At 37.7% G+C, this 22663-nt stretch overlaps 1 protein-coding gene across 1 annotated transcript in view; it reads left to right on the top strand.

Annotated features, from left to right (window-relative positions):
- Window positions 1–22663, top strand: part of MALRD1 (MAM and LDL receptor class A domain containing 1) — a 600618-nt gene that overhangs the window by 38875 nt on the left and 539080 nt on the right. Inside the window, exons 6-7 of the mRNA XM_047755391.1 lie at window positions 19050–19151; window positions 20017–20163. Of these exons, the coding sequence (XP_047611347.1) occupies window positions 19050–19151; window positions 20017–20163 (249 nt within the window). The remainder of the gene's footprint in view (window positions 1–19049; window positions 19152–20016; window positions 20164–22663) is intronic.

Here is a 22663-nt window from a genome sequence, read left to right as displayed (position 1 = left end):
TAAGCTGGATGTCATGAGCCAAGACATGACATGTTTTTACACATGGAAATATAAATCATTGTGTAGAAGCAACATTGGGGGTTTAGAAGAATGGTAACTTTAATTCTGGACCTTGTTCTTTATGGGTCATTACTCCCCTTGGGGAAGCTGCAAAGGAAGTGCTCTCTTTTTGGAGAAAGCCAGTATTCACTTGAGGTCACGTGGTGTGTTCTTTGAAGGTGAGGATGCTGGGGGTTTTGCTGCTTGGTTTTCATATAGAATAAGGATTGAGGGTGTACTTAAACTTTTTGGAGGAAAACACAGCAGCCTGAGGATTAATAATGGAGAAAAGCATAAAGCATTACATAGTGGGTTAGTATTGGCACTTGGATGGAGCTGCATTTTGTAAACGGTAGGAAAGTGAGAGATGGTAAAATGAAGTAGCATTCAATGTAAAGTGAGACTCTCCAGTCAAGTTCAGACACTATCATGATAGACTAAACCCAATTAATCATCAGAGTCATTTAGAAGAGGGATTCTGGGATTCACTCCAGACCTGCTAGATGGGGATCACTGATGATGGACCTACACTTTATTTATTTATTTTTAGAGCAAGATCATTTTTATTAATTTGTTTTTTTTTTTAACTTGAAAAGTAAAGAGCTGATAGATGATTGGATGGGAAGATCGATGATATATATAGATAGATAGATATATTAACACTAAGATATAAATGTTACGAGGAAAAGAGACAAATTTATCATGTAGAAAAACTCCAAATAATTTATGTAGATGCCCCACCCTCAAAAAGGGGACGTGTAACTCCCTATTTCTTTTTTTTTTAGATTTTTTATTATGATTGATTTACAAGGTTCCGTCAATTTCTGCTATATGACAAAGTGACCCATACATTCTTTTGCTCACATTTTCCTCCATCATGTTCTATCACAAGTGATTAGATATATATAGTTCCCTGTGCTAAACAGCAGGATCTCATTACCGGTCCATTCCAAATGCAAGAATTTCCATCTACTAACCCCAGACTCCCAATCCGTCCACTCCCTCCCCCTCCCCCTTGCAAACCTAGTCTGTCCTACATGTCCATGATATTTTCTGTATTGTAGATGACTTGTGACATGTCTGAGACTCCACATGTAAGTGATATAGGATGTTTGTCTTTCTCTTTGACTTCCTTCACTCAGTGTGAGAGTACCTAGTTCCATCCATGCTGCTGCAAACAGCATTATTTTGTCCTTTTTATGGCTGAGTAGTATCCCCTTGTGTATATGTACCACATCTTTCTAATCCATTCATCTGCTGATGGGCATTTAGCTATAGTCATCAAAACGGCATGGTACTGGCACAAAAACAGAAATATAGATCAATGTAACAGGATAGAAAGCCCAGAAATAAATCCAAATACCTATGGTAAATTAACCTATGACAAAAAAAGCAAGAATATACAGTGGAGGAAAGATAGTCTCTTCAATAAGTGGTGCTGGGAAAACTCAACTGCATGTAAGAGAATGAAATTCGAACATTGTCTAACACCATACACAAAAGTAAACTCAAAATGGATTAAAGACTTAAATATAAGGCCAGACACTATAAAACTCCTAGAGGAAAACATAGGCAAAATGTGCTTTGACATAAATCACAGAAACATCATTTGATCTACTTCCTAGAATAAAGACAATAAAGACACAAATAAACCAATGGGACCTAATTAAACACAAAAGCTTCTGCATAGCAAAGGAAACCATTTAAAAAAAAATGAAAAGACAACCCACAGAATGGGAGAAAATTTTTGCAAATGACTCAACCAACATAGGTTTAATCTCCAAAACATACAAACAATTCATACAACTCAACAACAACAACAAAAAAACCAACAACCCAATTGAAAAAAATGGGCAGAAGACCTAAATAGACATTTCACAAAGAAAGACATATAGATGGCCATCAGGCACATGAAAAAATGTTCAACATCACTAATTATTGGAGAAATGCAAATCAAAACTACAATGAGGTACCACATCAACCAGTCAGAGTGGTCATCATTAACAAGTCAACAAATAACAAATGCTGGAGAGGGTGTGGAGAAAAGAGAACCCTCCTACACTATTGATAAGAGTGTAAATTGGTGCAACCACTATGGAAAACAGTATGGAAATACCTCAGAAAAGTAAATATAGAACTACTATATGACCTAGCAATCCTACTCCTGGGCATATATCCAGACAAAAATTTCCTTGAAAAAGATTTGTGCACCCGTATGTTCATCACAGCACTATTCATAACAGCCAAGACATGGAACCAACCTAAGGACCTACATTTTAAATAATAGTCTTGGGAAATTTATGCAAAGTCAGCCAATCCTAGGGTTAAGAACAGAACTAGCCTTTGAGAACTATAGGAGCTAGTCTCCTGTTGATTTTTGCACTTGGCAGTGATGCCCTAGAGCAGAGTTCTGGCTAACTTGAATCTGTAGTTTCCATCTCACGTTGTCCTGGTGGTAATAGCCAGGGTAAGGGAAGCAGTCAAAGCCACCCAGCATCTTCTGGACATTTCCCTCCCAAAATCCTAGTCCAGTGGAGAGTAGGAGATGCAAGAAAGGAGGAATGTTTTCTTAGGTGACATGAGACATTACAGCAGGTAGACATTGATGGTATAGATGCTCCTACACCAGTACTGTTAATGTCAAGGACTAAGGAATTGTCCTTGTCAATTTGTCTCATGCTCCTCACCTTCTATTCAGAGAATAACCTCTCATATTCAGGGTAGGAGGAAGGAAGGAATGGGAGTGGGCAGCAGTGTTTTTGAATATGTCATTCATTGACTAGATGGTTGTCAGGTAGATGACCTAAGTTGTTAGGAAGGCTAAGAAAATCGAGTATTTAATTTGTCCTCTGTAATAAAGGCAGGCAAGGAGAACAGGTTTATGCATTGATCGAGCAAACGTATTTGCTACAAAAACTCAACATCAGCATATTTAGAATTAAATTCCAGTTTTCTTTCAAACTGTGTACTTTCATGTTCCGCATTTTAGTTATTGACATCTATTTGGTCTCAGAAGCCTAGGAGCCATTCTTAAATATGTCTTCCCTTTTCTCAAATCCATATTAATTTGGTTAAAAATATTATTGAGGGCATACCCTTACATTTCTCAAATTGTTTCCTCTGATTTATCATTGTTATTTATCCAACTCTGATTTTTTTTTTACCTCACATTTTTTTCTCTTGGATTTTTAAAAATTCCAGTTTCAGTCTATTCCACTTTACTGTTCATTGCTACCTGCTAGCCACCAGATTGCACTTTCTCCTATCCAAATATGCCCAATCTCTATTTGGTTTAAATCCATCAGTCACTCTTTATTGCCTTCAGAATGGAATTCACTTTTTTTTTTTTGGTCATGACGTCAACTCACCAGGATCCTGCTCTTATGCACCAGTCCAATGTCATCCTTCATTATTCCCCCAAGAATTCCTGTACTCCAGCCAAAAAGAGCTATCTGTGAGTTCATCTCAGGGTCATGTTTTTGGGTATCTTTGCAAATCTTGATCCCTCTGCTTATTTTATAAAAAGAAAATGTTTGGCCTGTCCTGCTACTATGTATCCCTCCAGATTGAGTCAAGCTCTCTTTTCTGAGAAGCCTTCTCTTACACAAATATCCCACCATGCTCCCACTTCCTGTGCACACACATGCATGCACACACATACCACACACATGCACATATACATGGTGTTTTGATTTACCTCTGCAAGTAAGTGCTGATTTTCTTGAGGGCACACTTGTATCTTATTCATGTGTGGATCCCCAGCACGGAGCAAGCACTTAATAAACAGATGTTGAATGAATTATTGAACAAAGAACACATGTGATTTTTTAAGTATCTAGTTTTTTGGATCTTTGGATGATTTCTTTCCTCTGAGCTATAAACCATTCCATAAACAGATTTAAATAAAATATCATGGGTATATGTTTTTAGTACTACATAACACTTAGGCAAAGTATATTTTTAGATTTTTCTTTTAGTATCAAGTATAAAGATGTATCCTCAAACTATATCATGTCATTTTCATCTGAGAGGAATTAATCTGGGCCAGTCATTTGCTGTATTTGTGTAGAAGCATAGGTGTTTTTGTCATTTTATAGCAGAAATATAGTACTCGGAAATGAGTACTGCTTCGAAGTGAATTCTGTAATGTATCTGTCTTTTGGTGGTTGTTTTGGTTTCTAGAAATGATTGTTTAAGATATATAGATTTCCTGACAAGATGTCTTTATTTTCTCATTTCTTTGCACCAGTGTGCTTTCAAAAATTTGTTGTGATTTTTTGTTTTGAGACTAGAGAGCAATTCTATTACTATGTTTTTGTTTTCTGTATTCGGATGCTTTGATGTCTGGGGTCTTGCTGTCCTGGAGGGACTTGTCTCTTCCAGGGTGAGCCAATTTCTAGAGGCAGTAAAATGGCTCACCCTCCTGTGTGTGTTTCAGTTGCAAATCAACTAATCCAGAGCCCACACCCAGCTACCGCTCCAGGCTCTTACACTCTGGGTCACTGTGTACCTGCGCTCATCACCCCAGGGTCATGGCGTGTTTTCTAGGACTGCCTTAAAAGAGTAACACAGACTGGGTGGCTTATGCAACAGAAATTTATTTTCTCATGATTCTAAAGGGTGGAAGTCCAAGATCAAGATGTCAGGAAGCTGGGTTTCTTTTAAGTCTTCTCTCCTTTCCTTGTGGACGACTGCCTTCTGCCTGTGTCTTTACCATAGTCTCTGTGTGTGTCTGTGCCCTGAACGCTGCCTCTTGCAAGAACACTGATCATTTTGGATTAGAGCCCACCAATATGATTTCGTTTTACCTTTATTTCCTCTTTACAGACCGTACCTCCAAAAAAAATGTCGCATTATGAGGTACTGAGGGTTTGGACTTCAACATAAGAATTGGTAGTGGGGAGTACAGCTCCGCCCGTAAAAGTAAGGTACTAAACAACTAGGGACAGCCTCTCTGCCCCAAAGCCCAATGAAATTATTCAAACTAACCCATCCTGCTTACCCTGCCTCATCAGCTCCTTCCCCCAGAAACCACAGTAATGGATTTTCCCCACAGTTTCCCTCTCCCTCTGGCTTCTGACCAACCTTGAATTTTCCCTATGTGTTGACCCCAGCCCCCTGGCATGGTTTTCCCTGTCTCCTTGGGGTCTGTGAGTATAACAAACTATCTTTTTTTTTTTTTGGTTGGGCATAGAATCTGAGCTACAGCTGTGGCATCATTAGATCTTATAACCCACTGAGCCAGGGCCATGGATGGAACCCACTACTCTGCAGTGCCTTGAGCTGCTGCAGATTCTTAACCCACTGCACTACAAAGGGAACTTCACTAACTATCTTTTTAATCATAGTCATCTTTTGATCTGTTGGCCTTTCTATATACCTCAATAATAATAATAATAATATTATAAAAAATATTGTGGTCAGTGGGATAATAATTAAAAACTGCTCAAACATGATAACCATTTACTGCCTGAATAATGAATTAAAATGTAGCAGTGCTTAAGGGCTCTGTGTGGCATTAAGACACTCCTTCAATGCTATGTTAAGGAGTAGTTTTGTTGTTTTTTTTTTTCCCCAACTCTGCCTTAGTCTTCACTTCCTGCTTGTGCAAAGGTTCAGGGTTATCCATACTTGAGATATTACAGTCTTCAAGGGCCTTTCCTCAGCATGTTCTCATCCTTGTACTTTTTGCTTGTTTCCCTCGGCTTTTTCATTATCCTAAAATGTGTTGCAGCTCTTCAAAGCCCTCTGTGGACATCTTACTCCATGGCTTTTCACTTTAAGATTTTTGTCATCTCCTTGTTTGTTCCAATTTGCTATATATCTCAAATTGCTATGATGTCAGATAATTGCTACTGATTATTTTCTTCAAATTCTTTGAGGAAAGGCTCTTTGAAATGAATGAGTTAAGAATCAAATCAAATAAAGACAAAACTCTAGGATTCTAGGCTGCTGCTTTTCATGACTACTATGATTCCAAAGTTTTTTTCGGCAAACTCTACCAAGGAAAATTGAAATAAAAACCATGCCCACACATATCATAATCCAACTCCTGAGAAGTTTGGAAAATAAATTTGAAAGCGATCAAAGATAAATAACACATGGCATACAAGAGCGATGAAGTTGTCATTGCTGCCATTGTTTTAGTTGTTGCTATTTATTTGTTCAGTGGCTGTAAAGGCTGAAATGCATCCCTCCCCAGTGCCATAAGTTGAAGTTCTAACTTCCAGTACTGTAGAATATGAATGTATTTGGTGATAGGGCCTGTAAGAGATAAATTAGGTAAGATGAGGTCATTTGGGTGAGCCTTAATCTAACACAACTAGTGTTCTTATAAGAAAAGGAGATTCAGAAAAACACATGGAGGAAGGACCAAGTGAAGATGGAGAGAGATGGGCCACTTAGAAGCCAAGGAGAAAGGTCCTCAGAAGAAAAAACTCTCCTGACACCTTGATCTGAGAATCACAGAAAGTAAATTTCTTTTATTTACTCAGTCTGGTACTCTAGTTTGATAACCCTAGGAAACTAATACATTGATTCTTCTGAAATAATTCTGTAGCATGAATTTTTGCTCTTATGTAGTCACTTGAGTCTCTGCTTGGGAGAGATGCTATCATTTTCTGTAGAGGCTATAGTTTTCCCATCAGTGTAGAAGCCAGAATACAGTGACATATCTTTAAAATGCTGAAAGTAAATAACCCTCAACCAGAGTTATGTATCCACTGAAAATATCCTTCAGGAATTAAGGCAAAATAAGGACATTGTCAGATGAAGGAAAACGAATAGGATTAGTCACCAGAAGATCTGATCTAAAAGAAATGCTGAGGGAAGTTTTTCAGGCTACAGCAAAAACAGCAAAATAGGAAAATTAGATATTTAAGAATAAAGGAAGAACAACCACGGTCATAAATATCTGGGGAAATACAATTTTTCTGGCCTCTAAAGACTTTTTAATAGTCGTATAGCTGTTGAAAGCACATATTTGAATACCTCTGTGGTGATTTGAAAATACGTAGGTAGATGTAACACAAATGGTAAGGATAGCATAAAGTTTTGAGTGTAGAAGTTCTATAGTCACATGACGTCTATGTTTCATTTGAAATGCTAACTCTATCAAGAGTGTTAAAGTGTGCATATTACCCCTGGAGCAAACACCAAAATGATATAAGACAAAATTGAATACATAAAAATATTGAAATAATCCACAAGAAGGCAAAGGAAAAACAGATGGCAAAAGCAGAAATGATAGAAGAGGGGAAGTAAAAGGCATAAATGGTAATTAAAATATTGGAGATGGAATTTCCCTTGCAAAGAGAAGATAAACTGAAAAAAATAGGGGCAATAAACTGAAAAATAATAAAACTGGTTACCAAATCACAAACATATCACAATTACATTAAATATAAGTAGTCTAAGTATTCCTTTTAAAAGTCTGAGGTTGTCAGATTAAAGATAGGAACTAATTATATTCTCACTACAAAACAATTGAAAAATATCAAATAAATTAATGATAAATGATATAATGATGAAGGGATTCAAGAAGACACTATGCAACAATAATCCAAAGGACAATGGAGTGGCTGTGTTAATGTCAAACAATGTGTTCTTCACAACAATCAAAATTAACAGGGAAGGAGTTCCCGTTGTGGCTCAGTGGTTAACGAATCTGACTAGGAACCAAGAGGTTGCGGGTTTGATCCCTGGCCTTGCTCAATGGGTTAAGGATCCAGCATTGCCATGAGCTGTGGTGTAGGTGGCAGACATGGCTCGGATCCCACGTTGTTGTGGTTCTGGCATAGGGCAGTGGCTACAGCTCCGATTGGACCCCTATCCTGGGAACATCCATATGCCACAGGATCGGCTCAAGAAATGGCAAAAAGACAAAAAAAAAAAAAATTAACAAGGATAAGGAAGTATGTTCACTAAAAAGTCAAAACAATCTTACATATATATATATAAACAGTACTAAAAGTACATGAAGTAAAACTTTTAGAACTAAAATAGACAAGAAATACACAATTATATAAAAAATAGGCAAATCCACAGTTATAACAGGATCCTTGAATACACATTTCTCTGTAGTCAGTGGTACAAGTGCACACAAAAAATTGGCAAGAATTTAGAAAAATCAGTGAAAAAAATCCAAAAATATGTATGGAATGACAAAAGACCCTGAATAGCCAAAGCAATCATGATAAAGAACAACAGAGCCAGAGGCTTTGCACTTCCTGATTTCAAACCGAACTACAAAGCTGTAGTAAATAAAACAGTATGGTACTGCCTTTTTAGAAGTACACAGACTAATGGAACAAAATAGCCTAAAAATAAATCCCCATGTTAGATCAACTAATATTTGACAAGGGAGTCAAGAATACTCAATGGGAAAAGGATAATCTCTTGAATAAGTGGTATTGGTGAAAGTGAATAAATACATGTAGAAAAATGAAATTGGACTCCTATCTTAACACTACTCACAAAAATTGGAATAGATTAAAGAGTTAAATATAAGACCTGAAAACATAAAATTCTTAGAAGAAAATATAGAGAAAAAAGGTCTTTGATAGTAGTTTTGGCAACAGATTTTTTTTTTGATATGATACCAAAAGGACAAACAACAAAAGCAAAAATAAATAAGTGGAACTATGCCAAACTAGACAGCTTCTATTCAGAAAAAAAAAAATCAACAAAATTAAAAGATAATGAACTGAATGGGATAAAATATTTACAAGTTATATGGCCCAGTTGAGCCATATAGAAGTGGCTCATACAATTCAATATCAAAAAAACAACCCATTTAATAAATGGGCAGAAGATCAGAATAGAACTTTTTCTAAAGAAGATGTATAGTTGGAACTAAAAATTAAATATTTGCATATTTACAGAAAATATTACTGTCTATGCATAAATACAGAGTTTATTCCTTTAAAAGATTCTGGAACCAGTGAGTTTATCATAATAGCAGTATACAAGGTCAGCATAAAATCAACTGTGCATGATTGCAATAAATAATTGGAGACTGAGATTAGAAAAATTGCATCATTTCTTTTTTTTTTTTTCCCCTGTCTTTGTGTCTTTTTCTAGGGCCACTCCCGTGGCATATGGAGGTTCCCAGGCTAGGGGTCCAATTGAAGCTGTAGCCGCCAGCCTATGCTACAGCCACAGCAACACGGGATCTGAGCCGCGTCTGCAACCTACACCACAGCTCACGGCAACGCAGGATCCTTAACCCACTGAGCAAGGCCAGGGATCAAACGCACAACCTCATGGTTCCTAGTTGGATTCATTAACCACTGAGCCACGACGGGAACTCCACCATTTCTAATACGAAGTAAATTCTTACATACAAATCTAACAAAATATATACTGCATCTCTATTTTGAAAACTATGAAACACAGATGGAAGACATCAAGAAGTCCTGACTGAATAAGTGAATTATTAATGGATTTATAGACCATGGCTGTGTGTCTGTCAAAACTCATAGAAATAAATATCAAAAAGTATGATTTTACCATGCGTAAATTTAAAAAGAAATTTGAAAAAAAGTAACTTTTTTTCCTTTTTTTTTTATTACTCAAAAGAATTTATCACACCTGTAGTTGTATAATGATCATAACAATCTGATTTCACAGGATTTCCATCCCACAGCCCAGGCGCATTCCCCCACCCCCCAAACTGTCTCCACTGGAAACCATAAGTTTTTCTTTTCTTTTCTTTCTTTTTTTTGCTATTTCTTGGGCCGCTCCTGCGTATGGAGGTGCCCAGGCTAGGGGTTGAATTGGAGCTGTAGCCACCGGCCTACACTAGAGCCACAGCAACGCTGGATCCGAGCCTCGTCTGCAGCCTATACCACAGCTCACGGCAACGCTGGATCGTTAACCCACTGAGCAAGGGCAGGGATCAAACCCACAACCTCATGGTTCCTAGTTGGATTCGTTAACCACTGTGCCATGATGAGAACTCCCGGAAACCATACGTTTTTCAATGTCTGTGAATCAGCATCTGTTCTGCAAAGAAGTTCAGTCTGTCCTTTTTTCAGATTCCACATTTCAGTGAAAGCATTGGATGTTGGTGTCTCATTGTACGGCTGACTTCACTTAGCATGATAGTTTCTAGGTCCATCCGTGTTGCAAAAAATGCTGGTATTTCATTCTTTTTGATGGCTGAGTCATATTCCATTGTGTATATGTACCACTTCTTCTGGATCCACTCCTCTGTCGATGGACATTTAGGTTGTTACCATGTCTCGGCTATTGTAAATAGTGCTGCAATGAACATTGGAGTACATGTGTCTTTGTGAGTCATGGTTTTCTCTAGATAGATGCCCAGGAGTGGGATTGCTGGATCAAATGGTAGTTCTGTGTTTAGTTTTCTGAGGCATCTCCATACTGCTTTCCACAGTGGTTACAATCCCACCAACAGTGTACTAGGGTTCCTTTTTGTCCACACCCTCTCCAGCACTTGTTGTTTGTAGACTTTCGGATGATGGCCATTCTGGCTGGTGTAAGGTGGTACCTCAGAGTGGTTTTGATTTGCAGTTTCTCTAATGACTGATGTTGAACACCTTTTCATGTGTTTCTTGGCCATCTGTATGTCTTCTTTGGAGAATTGTCTGTTTAGATCTTCTTCCCATTTTGTGATGGTGTTGTTTGTTTTCTTGGTATGGAGCAGCAGAAGGTGTTTATAAATTTTGGAGATTAATCCCTTGTCAGTCGATTCACTTACAAAGATTTTCTCCCATTCTTTGGATTGTCTTTTTGTGTTGTTAAGGGTTTCCTTTGCTGTGCAGAAACTTTGAAGTTTGATTAGGTCCCATTTGTTTATTTTTCTTTTTATTGTCAATACTCTGATAGGTGGATCTGAGAAGATGTTGCTGTCGTTTATGTCAGAGAGTGTTTGGCCTATGTTTTCCTCTAGGAGTTTGATAGTGTCTGGTCTTATATCTAGGTCTTAAATCCATTTGGAGTTGATTTTTTGTGTATAGTGTTAGGGAGTGTTCTAATTTCATTCTTTTCCATGTGGCTGTCCAGTTTTCCTAGTACCACTTATTGAACAAGCTGTCCTTTCTCCCTTGTATATTCTTGCCTCCTTTGTCATAGATGAGTTGGCTGTAGGTGCGTGGGTTTAATTCTGGGCTTTCTATCCTGTTCTACTGATCTATATGTCTGTCTTTGTGCCAGTACTGTATGGTTTTGTTGATTTTTGCTTTGTAGTATAGGCTGAAGTCCAGGAGCCTGATTCCTCCAGCTCCATTTTTCTTTTTCAGGATGTCTTTGGCTAGTCTGGGTCGTTTGTGCTTCCAAACAAACTTTAAAATATTTTGTTCAAGTTCTGTGAAAAATGTCCTTGGTAATTTGATAGGGATTGCATTGAATCTGTAGATCGCCTTAGGTAGTGTAGTCATTTTGATAATATTAACTCTTCCAATCCACGAGCATGGTATATCTTTCCACCTATTTGTGTCATCTTTGATTTCTTTCATCAGTGGCTTGTAGTTTTCAGAGTATAGGTCTTTTGTTTCTTTAGGTAGGTTTACTCCTAGGTATTTTATTCTTTTGGAAGCGATGGTAAACGGGATTGCTTCCCTAATTTCCTTTTCTGCTTTTTTATTGTTAGTTTATAGAAACGCTGTCGATTTCTGTATATAGATTTTGTATCCTGCGACTTTGCCATCAAAAAGTCCTGACTGGGAGTTCCCATCGTGGCGCAGTGGTTAACGAATCCGACTAGGAACCATGAGGTTGCGGGTTCGGTCCCTGCCCTTGCTCAGTGGGTTAACGATCCGGCGTTGCCGTGAGCTGTGGTGTAGGTTGCAGACGCGGCTCGGATCCCGCGTTGCTGTGGCTCTGGCGTAGGCCGGTGGCTACAGCTCCAATTCAACCCCTAGCCTGGGAACCTCCATATGCCGCGGGAGCAGCCCAAGAAATAGCAACAACTACAACAACAACAAAAAAGACAAAAGACAAAAAAAAAAGTCCTGACTGAATAAGTGAATTATTGATAGATTTATAGACCATGGCTGTGTGTCTGTCAAAACTCATAGAAATAAATGTCAAAAAATATGATTTTACCATGTGTAAATTTAAAAAGAAATTTGAAAAAAAGTAACTTTTTACCATTGGAAAATTCTTGATAAGGAAGCTACTACATAGATTAATAAGTGTAGTATTATTTGTAGGGAAATAATATAACTGTTTCTTTCTATATACTCTTTAATATAGAAATAGACATACTCCGTAAAAGTAGATATGAGTATCTTCATGGTTTCTTAATATTTTCAAGTTGTACAATAAGATAGAATTCTATGTAATATTATATATTTTTTATTATTCTCATACCTTTAAACAGTTTCATTCTAGCTACTGCCCTTCCCAAGATATGAATATTTACAATGTATTTATTGAAAGGGAGATCTGTTTAGACTTTACCAAAGTTGTAAATATCAAAAAAGATCAAGGTTTATGACTGACTAAAAGAGAATGTGCTTAATCACTTATTCTTAATTACTTTTGATTCTTGAATAAACTATTATATATTTTTGTAGATTACATGATATGGCTCATAATCAGACTATCCGGAATATTCTGTGAGTATTTTTCAATTGGTTTGCCAGGACTTTGTAAAGGGTCCAAAAAAACCCACAAATTCTCCCTAATGAGAGCCTGAATAATGCATGTAATCCAGTTAAATAAGTAAGGACTTCGTTATCCTCTATACCTTATTTATTTCTAGCTACCTTTTAAGATCTGATGACTATTCATTGAAATCTATTACTAATTTAAGAAAACTGATAACAAAATTGGCAAAAGCCCCTAGAGTCAAAAGTGGATGTCGGCTCTAACGTTTGCCACCATAGCCTTGAGGCTTGGACTTCATCGTCTGCCATCTGAGAGAGTCTGGCCAATTTCACACAACCTTTTAGTACAAGATTTGAAGGATGGTTGGCTTTACACAAGTGGCTTCCTCGGTATGGAGACGTTGAAATCACTGACAAAGCTTCATCCTGCTGATTGTGCATCACTAATGGAGAATTTTAAAATGTCAATGATAATTTTCAACAGCTGGACTGTGATGCAATATAAGAATAAGAGAGAGGGTGGGGAGAGAGAGAAAATGAATATGAATATAAGTATAAATGACATCTTTAAATAGCCTTGATCTTTGAGATTGAACACACTAAAATAAAAACCTGTCCAGGAGATGAATTGATTGACAACTTATATCCCCATATCACTATTTTTATGGTTATAAATTCTGGTTCAGAGGATTAAAGGTAGTCGTACAAGTGGTTGACATTGGTGAAAGATATTTCATACCAACTGACACAAGCTGCATTTTAAATTCCATGCAATTTGTATTTGAGTATTTTGCTATTTTTGTTTACAGTACTTTTGTCGGTCTTGTATAAATAGTGAAAAATTAGAGATAAAATACAACATTTAATTGAACTAGGGAATATATTTAATTATGCAGCTCTAGGGGCAGAAGCTTTGTAGCTATTATCTGAATCTACAAAAATTAGAGTTTTAATTGTTTCACGGTAGTTGTTATTGTGCAATCTTAGCTTCTCTTAATCGCCCACACTCCCTTAATTGCATATGCAGTTTTATTTTCAGTGGGTCTAACATTCAAGAGGCTTTGCGTATTCATCATTTGTAAGATCCCATTATGAGAAACAAGATTATGGATGTTCTTCATAAATCATTTTCATAACCAATTGCTTCAATTTTATTTTCAGGAAAGATGTGGACAATTTATATAAAGTCTGTGTTATTTTAAAAGATTTCATGGTATTGACCTTAGGTCATTTATTCATTCATTTAACAATCTATATGCATTTATTCATTCATTAAACACCTATGTATTATCAAGAATTTTTCGAGATATCAGGGAGACAGCAGTGAAAAAACAAACAGTAATCCCTGAGTTCATGGAATTTATGTTTTAGTTAGAAAGAGAAAGAAAGTAAGTGAGTAAATAAAAATGTCTAAAATATGTCAAGTGGTGATATGTACTATGGATACAATGAAAAAAACTAAGGGTGCCATCGGTGAGGCGGAGATGGAGTTTTACATAAAGTGGTCAGGTGTGGTCACATGCAGAACATAGTTTCTGAACAAAAACAAAGCAAAAATCAAGCCCCAAGCAATTGTGGGAGCAAGCCACGTGTATATTGGAAGGTACTATAAATGCAAAAGTCGTGAGGCAAGAGTGAGCCTGGTTTGTGTAAGGCAGATCATGGAAAGGAATGTTGTATTTATTTCTTGTAGGATAGAAACCCATTTGATGATTCTGAGCAGAAGAGATGTGACCTGACTCACTGCTTTGATTTAGCTCTAACATATTTTTCTTGTCCTCCTTTCTTTAGATGAATAGTTAAATTACAGGATTTGAGATCAATCTTTTTTCATTCCTGATGATCATTTTCCTTCTAGACACTATTGTAGCCCCAGGGCACAATTTTTAGTAAGTTGTATTTTCATTTTCCTTCCACTCCAAATGCTTGGCTATATCAAAATCTGTTTTACTTAACATGTAACATTTAATTATAAGAAACATATGGGTTTCCCAGATTTGTAGTTTAATTTTATTTTGTTCTGAGAATATTGGAAGATCATAATGGGGCAAGGGCAGCAATAAGGAGGCCCACTCAGTTTTTGCCGTAATCTAGAAAGAATGACGTTCCCTTGACTCAAATTAATAGTGACAATGGAAGAGGTAAGATGTAGTGAGATTCTGGATGTGTTTCAGTGAAAGTAAGAAATAAGACATAGATGACACCAAATTTCCTACCTGAGCTAGAAGGATGGGGTTTGGGCAGAAAAAAAAATCAGAAAACATGTCTAGTTTTAGGCATATTTCATTTGAGATGCATGTTGGTTATCCAAGTGAATTGGCCAAGTCGGCAAAGGATTTCTATGTTGGAGTCCTGTGAAAGGTCTGGGCCTTTGTTATAATTTTATGAGTGTTATAAATCAAGTATAATTTAAAAAATATGTAATAGACTTAGCCATGGAGAGATCAACCTTGATATATGCAGTTTTAGCAGAGTGGTAAGGGTAAAAAAAAAAAAAGTGTTCTAATGTATGTTGCACTAACATATAAATAACCCTTGAAAACATTTTGCGAAGTAAAAGAAGTCAAATACAAAGGACCATGTAATGTATGACTCCATTTATATGAAATATGCTGAGAAGGCAAATCCATTGAGGCCGAAAGCAGTTTAGTGGGTGCCAGAGGAGGAGGAGAGAATGGGGAGTGACTCCTAATTGGTAAAAAGTTTTAGTCTGGATTGATGCACCTGTTTTGGTGATAATCGTGCAGCATGGAAGATATAAAAGCCACCAAATCATATACTGTTAAATGGTTAAAATGGTGAATTTTATATAATGTGAATTTTACATCATTAACAACAGTTTAAACAAGCCTCATTGGAACAGGTGCAAGAGAGAATGGGGTGGGGGAAGAGAACTGTGTTGGCGTCAGTGAAAATAGGCAGAACTTGTAGAACTTAGTTGGAGGGGTTCTAGGTTTAAGAGGTTTTCTTAAGATAGATGAAGTTGTGGCTCCTTTGTGTACTGAAGGGAAAGAAAGCACGATGTGAAAGAGGGGGAGAAATTGCTGGAATGATTGCTGAAACAGGGAAGAGGAGAGGTACTTTCCGAGTATATGAAAGGAGTGGACCCAGAGTGGAGCAGGACTAGCTGATGCACAGTTAGACGAAGACAGGCAAGTGGGTGGTGGTGCAGGTAGTTTGGTGGTCGGGTTGGTGCAGCATTCTTCTGATTTCTCTCATTTTCTCAATGAAATGTGAAGTAAGATGATTAGCCTCTTACGTAGCTGAGGGGAAGGAGGAGTTAGAGAATTAGGGAAGGGGCAGAAGGTTTTGAATAGTTTGCCTAGGAATGGAGGAAGAGGAAAGAATTAGGAGGATGTACTGGGATGGCCCCACTGCAATGGAGTGAGTAGTCAGGGATATGGAGTCATTTTGCTTAGAATGGCGGTTGCCCATCACTCATGTTGCACTGCACAGATGCAGGCTGGAGTAGGCAGAGTGTTTCATGGGGAGTGTTTCATTGTGGATAGGGTGGTAGGTTTCTCAGCCTCTCCATAGTGATGCTATCTGCATCACTGAATGTTGAGCTCTCACCTGGGCTGGGACTACCATCCCCATAGACATTTCCCAGGCCAGTGCCCATGTTGTGGCTGGTCCAACCCTTGTGGTTCTTGTTATTATTATAAGACATGCCTCAATAAGAACCAACAGGGAAGTTCCGAAGAACAAGATTTGCTTCTCATTGGGTTCTGCCTTTATTGAGGCTGAGGGTGGGGTAGCTAATGTTTCCCAGGTTCACTGTTTATTGGTGAATTTAAAACAAGAGTGAGAATTAAAGTGCAGGAAGGGAAAAGGGGGGTCACTCACCTGATTAGTTATCTATGTCACCAAGGGATTTGAAAAGGGCAGCTTCAGGAGTAGGGCGGCCTGGCTCTTTATCCAGCAAGTAGGGGCAGCATGCTTACTAGAGATGGATGTCTTTGGAATGGATGCCTCAGCATTTCAAAGGTTGATGTCAGGCGCTTAAATTCAATTAAAAAAATCTAACTGTCAGTTACTGACAGTTGTGATCATCCTTAGCTGAGTGGTGGCAAAGGTTGGTTTGCATAAATGATGGAGCATCAGTTAGAAAAAAATTGAGAAATTAAGAGGCAAGATGAAAGTGAATATTGAAATGACAAAGAATGACATAGAGCCAAGGGCTAAAGTCTTGAAGGATTGAGAGGTAGTGTACCGTGTCTGTAGATGATGGGGATATCATTTGATGTCGGGAGATTCAAAGCTTGGATATTTAGGAAGGTGAGAAACCTCAGTACATTTTCCACAGTGGCTGCACCAATTTACATTCCCAACAACAGGTTCCCCTTTCTCCACGTCCTCAACAACATTGGTTATTTGTGTTCTTTCTGATAATAGCCATTCTGACAGTTGTGAGCTGATGTTTCATTGTGGTTTTGATTTGCATTTTTCTTTTTTGGCTGTACCTGTGGCATGTGAAAATTCCCAGGCCAGGGCGAGAACCTTCACCACAGTGGTAACCCACACTGCTGCAGTGACAATGCCTGATCCTTAACTTGCTGCACCACAAGGGAACGCCTTGCATTTTTCTGATAACTTTTTCTTTTCATCTTTTTGCCATTTCTTGGGCTGCTCCCGTGGCATATGGAGGTTCCCAGGTTAGGGGTCGAATCGGAGCTGTAGCCACCGGCCTACTCCAGAGCCACAGCAACGCTGGATCCGAGCCGCATCTGCAACCTACACCACAGCTCACGGCAATGCCGGATCTTTAACCCACTGAGCAAGGGCAGGGATCGAACCTGCAACCTCATGGTTCCTAGTTGGATTCGTTAACCACTGCGCCACGACGGGAACTCCTTTTCTGGTAGTTAATGATCTTGAGCATCTTTTCATGTTCCTGTTGGCCATCAGCATTTCTTCTTTGGAAAAATGTCTATTCAGCAAATGGTTGGAACTAGAGACTCTCATACTAAGTGAAGTAAGTCAGAAAGAGAAAGACAGATACCATTTGATATCACATATCTTGAATGTAATATACAACATAAATGAACCTTTCTGCAGAATAGAAAATCATGGACTTGGAGGACAGTCTTGTGGTTGCTGAGGGGGAGGGGAAGGGATTGGGATGGATTGGGAATTTGGGGTTAATAGATGAAAACTATTGCCTTTGGAATGGATAAGCAATGAGATCCTGCTGTGTAGCACTGGGAACTATCCACTTATGATGGAGCATGATAATGTGCGAAAATAGAATGTGTACATGTATGTATAATTGGGTGATCATGCTGTACAGTAGAAAAAATTGTATTTTAGTCAAGTTGTTTTTTGAATCTTGAGTTGTATGAGCTGTTTATTTATTTTGGATATCAATCCCTTATCAGTCATACCATTTGCAAATAATTTCTCCCATTCTGTAGGTTGTCTTTTCATTTTGTTAATGGTTTCCTTTGCTGTGAAAAAGTTAAGTTTAATTAGATCTCATTTGTTTATTTTTGCTTTTATTTCCTTTACTTTGGAGCTTAGTCAAAGAAAATATTGCTCTGACTTCTGTCAGAATGCTCTGCCTATGCTTTCCTCTAGGAGTTTTATAGTATCTGGTCTTATATTTAGGTTTTTAATCCATTTTGAATTTATTTTTGTAGATGGTGTTAGAGAATGTTCTAATTACGTTCTTATTCATGTAGCTGGCCAGTTTTCCCAGCACCATTTATTGAAGAGACTGTCTTTTCTCCACTATATATTTTGCCTCCTTTGTCATGAGAGAGAATTATCTGGAAGTGGGAGTGGGGACAAGAAAAATACCTCAGGAGTTCCCATCATGGCTCAGTGGTTAACAAATCCGACTAGGCACCATGAGGTTGTGGGTTCCATCCCTGCCCCCGCTCAGTGGGTTAAGGATCCAGCATTGCTGTGGCTGTGGTGTAGGCCAGCAGCTACAGCTCTGATTGACCTTTAGCCTGGAAATCTCCATATGCCGTGGGTGCAGCCCTAGGAACACACACACACACACGAAGAAAAATACTTCAACCATCTTCAAGTCCTGTGTTGGGTGGACTCTTGGGGTGGAAACACATTCCATTCGAAAGGTCATCAGGGAAAGTAGTAGTTCCCATCCTTAAAGAGGATGTCCTGTGTGATGTTTGACACGTGCAATTATCCGCCTACTGGTAGGCTCTGTGTTTCCACATTAGATCTGGAGATACATGGAGGATTCCCACAGAGATCTGATTAAAATCCAGAACACTGGCATGGTTGGTTTATTCTCTCCCCCCACCCCAATCTGTTTCTCTGTGTAATGGGTCTCCCTAAGGGGTGAGGCTGCCATAGTGAGAAGTGGAGCGTGCTTTGTAGAATGTGCTTTGTTAATATTTTAAGAAATGCATGCTTCTTTTTAGTGACACTTGCATCTCACTTCTTGCCAATTTTTAAATTTAACAGATGAAAATTTACCATGTCAAGAAGCATCGAATACAGAGGAGACACTCTGCCATCCAGATGCAAGTCTCTGCAGATTTAATTCTACAGATGGAGGATTGAAGTGTAAGTGTTAAAACGAGATGCCTGGAATTCCTGTTGTGGTTCAGCGGGTTAAGGACCAACATTGTCTCTGTGAGGATGCAGGTTTGATTCCAGGCTTCGCTCAGTGGGTTAAGGACACAGCGTTGCTGCAAGCTGTGGTATAGGTCACACATGAGGCTTGGATCTGCTGTGGCTGTGGCTGTTGATGGCAGCTGAAGCTCTGATTCAACCCTTAGGCTGGGAACGTCCATAAGCTGCAAGTGTGGCCTTTAAAAAAAAAAAAAAGAGTGAGAGATGCCTGCCTGACTTGTTAGTGTGTAGGCCATCCGTGAGACTCAGACCCCTAATAGGAATATCAGAGATTCTCATTTGACAAACTCCACTGATATCTATGTTCTAGTTTTATCTGGAGTCATTGGGGTTTTAGCTGGAGTGTTACTGGAAGCCTGTGTTTTTATTTTAAGTGAAAGATGGTAAAACAATTATAATAAATTTCTTGCAATTATATATACAGTGATGTTTCTTTAAAATTTCAGTGTGGTTATAGATAGTAAATGATTTAAGCTAACTGAATTCCATAAAGTAGATAAGGTCAGATATTGCTATTTAAGAAATCAAAACTGAAGCAGCAGTACAAGAAAAAGTGAAATCTCTTCATTTTTTTATGCAATTGCTTCTCATTTGGGTGGACACCCATCTGGATCAAATGAAGAACTTTTTAAAAGTAGAGTGCACTCTAAAGCTTATTGAATCAAAATTTCCAGATATGAGTGTGTGTGTGTGTGTGTGTGTGTGTGTATTTAAGCCTTGATTACATCTACAATCATTGTTAAGCAGCCACTCAAGTAGATTGTGATCATCCAACATTTTTTTCTCCTCTTTTTAGTGTGTCAGGCCTGTGGATTTGAATTTGACATGTGTAACTGGGTAGCAGAAGCATCTGCTGGGCAAAGTTCCTGGGTGCGCACAAAAACAAGAGAAATTCCCATCTTAGAATCTACACCTCAGCAGGATCAAAGTAGTGATGATGAAGGTAGCAATACAAAAATATATCAATTGTGCTTCCTTTTTTACTTTCTTTAGTGGTTACTCCAGAGTTTGTGAAATGCAGTTATGACTAATTGAAGTCCACTTTTAAATAACTCTGTATATCTTCATAGGTAGTACAAATACCTTCTTTAATAAAATATTCCTAATTCTTCCCTCCTTTCCCTCATTTTATTGTTGTCATTCATTTCACTTATACATAAACCATAATTATGAAGTACATTAACATTATTACCATTTTGAATAGACTTACTTTTTGTTCAACTAAGCAAGTTGAAAATGTTTTATCTTAACTCTCATTTATTCCTTCTCTAATACTAATTCCTTTCTTTATGTAGTTCTGAGTTTCTGACCTATACAATTTTCCTTCCCTCTGAAGAATGCCTTCTGGCATCACATGCAAACTAAGTCTACTGGCCACAAATTCCCTCCACTTTTATTTGTTTGGGAAAGTCATTGTCTTTCATTACTGAAGGTAATTTTGTTGGATATAGAATTCTAGGTTGAATTTTTTTCTTCTTTCAATACCTAAATATTTTACTCTACTCTCCTCTTGCTTACATGCTTTCTAAAGAGAAGTCTAATGCAATTCTTACCATTTTTCCTCTATAGGTGAGATTTTTTTTCTTCCTGGAATATTTCAAGATTTTCTTTTTGTATTTCTGAATATAATAATATGCTGGGTTGTAGTTTCTTGGATATTTATCCTACATAGTGTTTTCTGAACTTACAGGATCTGTGGCTTGGTGTCTGTCATTAATTTGGAGGAAAATTCTCAGTCATTATTACTTCAAATATTGATTCTTCCTCTTTCTCTCTTCTCATATTCCCATTGTGCATATGTTATACCTTTTGTAGTTTTCCCAGAGTTCTTAGTTCTTAGAATTATTGAATTATTCCTTTATGTTCCACTGTTGGTTTTGTGTGGGGGGCGGGGGGGTGGTTGTTTGTTTATTTGCTTGCTTTTCAGTTTTGGAACTTCCTATTTACATATTCTCAGAAGAGTCAAATCTAATGAGCCCTTTGAAGTCTTTCTTCATTTGTTATATTGTTTTTTATCCTTAACATTTTTTATTCTTGCTTAAAATTTCCAACTATCTGCTTACAATTGTCTCTTTTTCTTGTATGTTTTATACTTTTCCCATTGTTAATATTAACTTATTAATCATAGTTGTTGTAAATTCCTGTCTGCTAATTCCAACATCCCTGCCAGATATGGGTCTGGTTCTGATGCTTATTCTTTCTCCTCAGACTCTACATTTTTTGCTTTTAGTATGCCCTGTAATTTTTTGTGTTTGTGTGTGAAAGCTGGGCATGTAGGCACAAGGGGATTTTTCTCTGATTCTTACCGTGAGAACTTGGTGTAGGGCTCCTTTAGGTAAAACTCACAAGAGTGGGATCCTCCCTAAGATGGGACTGCTTGGAGTTTTTTGCTCTCAACTGTGTTCACCCTGAGCCTCCAGCAGTACATCAATCAAAGTTTAGGGTTTTTTTCCCCACCCCTCTACTATTCCCATAGAAGTTCGTGTTCTTGCAATTCTGTTCTTGAAAATTATGATTCTCTGCATCTGCTTGCCTCACCAGTTCTTACTCAGTGGTTTGTACCAGTGAATTCAGTTTTTTCTTCTTAAACAAGAAGAGTTATTTATTTTCTTTTTCTGTTTCTCCACCCCTCTTTATTCTTTCTTCCTCTTTTTCTTTGTTTCTACCTCCTTGCTCAGCAGTTTTATTGTAGTATTACTCAGTAACCCAGAAGCTTATCTGAACAACAGTCTTACTTTAGGTTTTCATACCTCATGGTAATGTTTGAAGTTGTGCATTTCTGTCACTTAGTCATAGCCCACAACAGTGAGGGTAAGTATATTTCCTACTTCATTTTAGGGTTCCCAGCCCTAATCTTTGATTTAATTGAGAGAATTTTGACTCTGTTCATCCAGGATTTGCAACATTGAATTACTCAGAATTCTAGTTATTGCAGCCTGCTTCTGGTCCCAAAGTCCAAGGGTTCTGTGGCTTCAGCCCTGCTCATCAACTGGCATATCTGCTTTTTCCTTATCTTTGAGATTAACCAGTTTCTGCTTTTGTAAAAATATGTTTTCATTTTACTTATCATTTCTTTGGGTATAGATCAGAAGTAAAGTATTAACTTGTACTATTTTTTTTAATAAAGTCTAACTTTTCTAGTAAATAAAGAGTTTCACTTAATTTAAACTCATAGTTTCTAGAAGCTGAAGGAATGTTTGCTAATTTACAAAGAAAGCATTTGAAAGACTTTACCTTTGAAAGCTGAAGTTATAAAAGCATAGAAATATCTTTGTATCTCTGTGTTGAGTTCAAAAACAATCCACACTGGTTTTAAGAATCAGATGGTAAAAAATGATTGACAGTATTTTTATGTACTATAAAATCCATAGATACAGTCTAGTAGGACTGTAGATATCTGATATTTCCAGGTAAGAAAGAGGACAGTTTAAATTATATTACCT

This window comes from Phacochoerus africanus, chromosome 12, assembly GCF_016906955.1.
Source record: "Phacochoerus africanus isolate WHEZ1 chromosome 12, ROS_Pafr_v1, whole genome shotgun sequence".
In the NCBI taxonomy this organism is placed as follows: domain Eukaryota; kingdom Metazoa; phylum Chordata; class Mammalia; order Artiodactyla; family Suidae; genus Phacochoerus; species Phacochoerus africanus.
This window is presented reverse-complemented; position numbering and strand designations above follow the sequence as displayed.